This window comes from Nanorana parkeri, unplaced genomic scaffold (assembly GCF_000935625.1).
Source record: "Nanorana parkeri isolate BGI_ZX_2015 unplaced genomic scaffold, ASM93562v1 scaffold1337, whole genome shotgun sequence".
Taxonomy (NCBI): domain Eukaryota; kingdom Metazoa; phylum Chordata; class Amphibia; order Anura; family Dicroglossidae; genus Nanorana; species Nanorana parkeri.
This window is the reverse complement of record NW_017307605.1, coordinates 367,501-369,616: the sequence shown is the minus strand read 5'-3', so window position 1 is coordinate 369,616 and position 2,116 is coordinate 367,501. Positions and strand designations below refer to the sequence as shown.

Here is a 2,116-nt window from a genome sequence, read left to right as displayed (position 1 = left end):
AAAAAAAAGAAATAATAAAAATAAAATAAAAAATAGTAAGATTTTTTCTTGCCTCGGGCGCAAAAGGAGCTGGCTATGGCTATGCTCCCTCGGTGCTCGTGCAGCTGCCGGCTGAATGTGTCAGATGCTGCAGATGGAAAGGGGCAGGACACCTCTCCCCATGTGCAACGTCAGCCACACGAGCACCACTGGAGGACAAGACGCCGGGGCCTCTAGGACGCACTGGAATGTAAGCCGGTTGACTCCCTGCGTTCAAGGGCGGGAGGGGGTGTGGGGTTGTATAGAACTCAATGGCACCGCAGCCATGCCCCCCGCCCACAGTGCGATCGCCCGCACCCGGAACGCAGTCACATTAGTGCCTGCATTCCGGTCCAGTGCGATCTGCAAAAATAGTGCTCGCAGCATTTTTGCGGATCGCACTAGACTGGAACGCAGGCACTATCTGCGGTGCCTGGCTGCGGTGCCATTGACTTCAATGCACCACCACGCCCCCTCCCGCCCCCTGAATGCAGGTGTTTTTTTCATTGGTAGATCTCATTGAGCTCGTCATTTGAAAAGTAGATCTCCAGACGAAAAATTGTGGGTGCCCCTGATTTACACACTGTGAGCTCTCCTTGCTTCAGCTGTGGTGAAACTATGTCCTATGACGCATTGCAAGATTCTGACAGCCACATACATGACTCCTAGAGGCAGAAGCATGATGAGATTTGTAGTTTTATCACATCTGGAGTGCTGAGGTTGCCTATCCCTGCATTAGAGATTGTTATGAAAATTTTCCGCTTAGACAAGAATTGTTTATAACAAGAATAACATAAAACTAAAACCAACTGTCTGTTCTCTTCCAGGGGCCCCATTTGATCCCACATACCTCTTGAGCCTGGCTGTCTCCAACATCGTCTGCTCTATTGTTTTTAATGAGCGTTTTGACTATGAAGATGAGGAGTTCCTGTCCATGCTGGCCCTCATAAAAGAGACATTTAGAATTGTAACTTCACCATGGGCTCAGGTAGGCTTATAATAGAAGCGGAGTGGGTTATAAATTAATCTTCCACAAGCACAACAAGGACTTGGCAATAAACTCTCTTTTGTATCTTCTCTGTGGTGCACTATACTCTTGCTCCTCCAGTTTGTCAAAAATGTCAGAAGATAATCAGCACCCCGAGACACAGATAACACACAAAGCTTTAATTCTGTTGATTAAAGTGACATAAAACTCAAAAGTTAAATCTTAATAATGCACCAAAGTACCCAAACTATTAATAAAAATGCATCTTATTTGTATATCACTCGGCTGTAGATCTTCAAATCATATCTGAATTGGTGCTGACACTGTCCTTCCTTCTGGAGGGTGGCTACTTTTGTTCCCCCAATACACATTAGTAAACTAAACATGAGATTGTAGTCCATCACGGGAGTGAGCTTGGAGTGGTGACTAGTTTACAACACACACAGGGATCATGGTGAACAAAAGTAGCCACCCTCCAGAAGGAAGGACAGTGTAAGCACCAATTTAGAGATGATTTGAGGATCTACAGCCGAGTGATACACAAATGAGATACATTTTTATTAACCCCTTCGTGACTGACGACGTACAGCCTTAAAAAAGGGCCTCAGTCATGAAGGGGTTAATAGTTAAGGTACTATAAAGAAAACATTTTACTTCTGTCTGTGTTGTTGTTAGAGAGATTCCCCCTCACTTTCATGATAGAATTTCTAATCCTTCCTTATTCTATTTAAAACTAAAAAAAGTTTTGACTATTGATAAACTTTTTAAGTAGGGCCACCAATAAACAAGATAACAAATGATGCATGATCATTCTATTGAGCAACTGTGAGAAGTTAATTAACAATTAATTTTACACAATCGTCCTCCCTGGGATCATCTACCTATCAAGCTGTAATATATTCAACTTGATGACAGTCATTTCATAAATATGAGTATTCTAATTCTGGATACAATTTAACACCTGATTATAAGGTCTCGGCACAAGTTTTAGATTTAGATTTGCTAACAGCTGTGTCTAAACAATTTTATTTAATTTATATCCAATCAAGTGAGTCCTCATGCTGCATAGTTAATGGTAAATCCAAAGGGTCCCAGTGTAAGCGTGTGTGT

At 42.4% G+C, this 2,116-nt stretch overlaps 1 protein-coding gene across 1 annotated transcript in view; it reads left to right on the top strand.

The window, feature by feature from the left end:
• The window catches only part of LOC108797799 (cytochrome P450 2C23-like), a 20,928-nt gene that overhangs the window by 5,661 nt on the left and 13,151 nt on the right, over nt 1–2,116 (top strand). Inside the window, exon 4 of the mRNA XM_018569458.1 lies at nt 846–1,006. Within this exon, the coding sequence (XP_018424960.1) occupies nt 846–1,006 (161 nt within the window). The remainder of the gene's footprint in view (nt 1–845; nt 1,007–2,116) is intronic.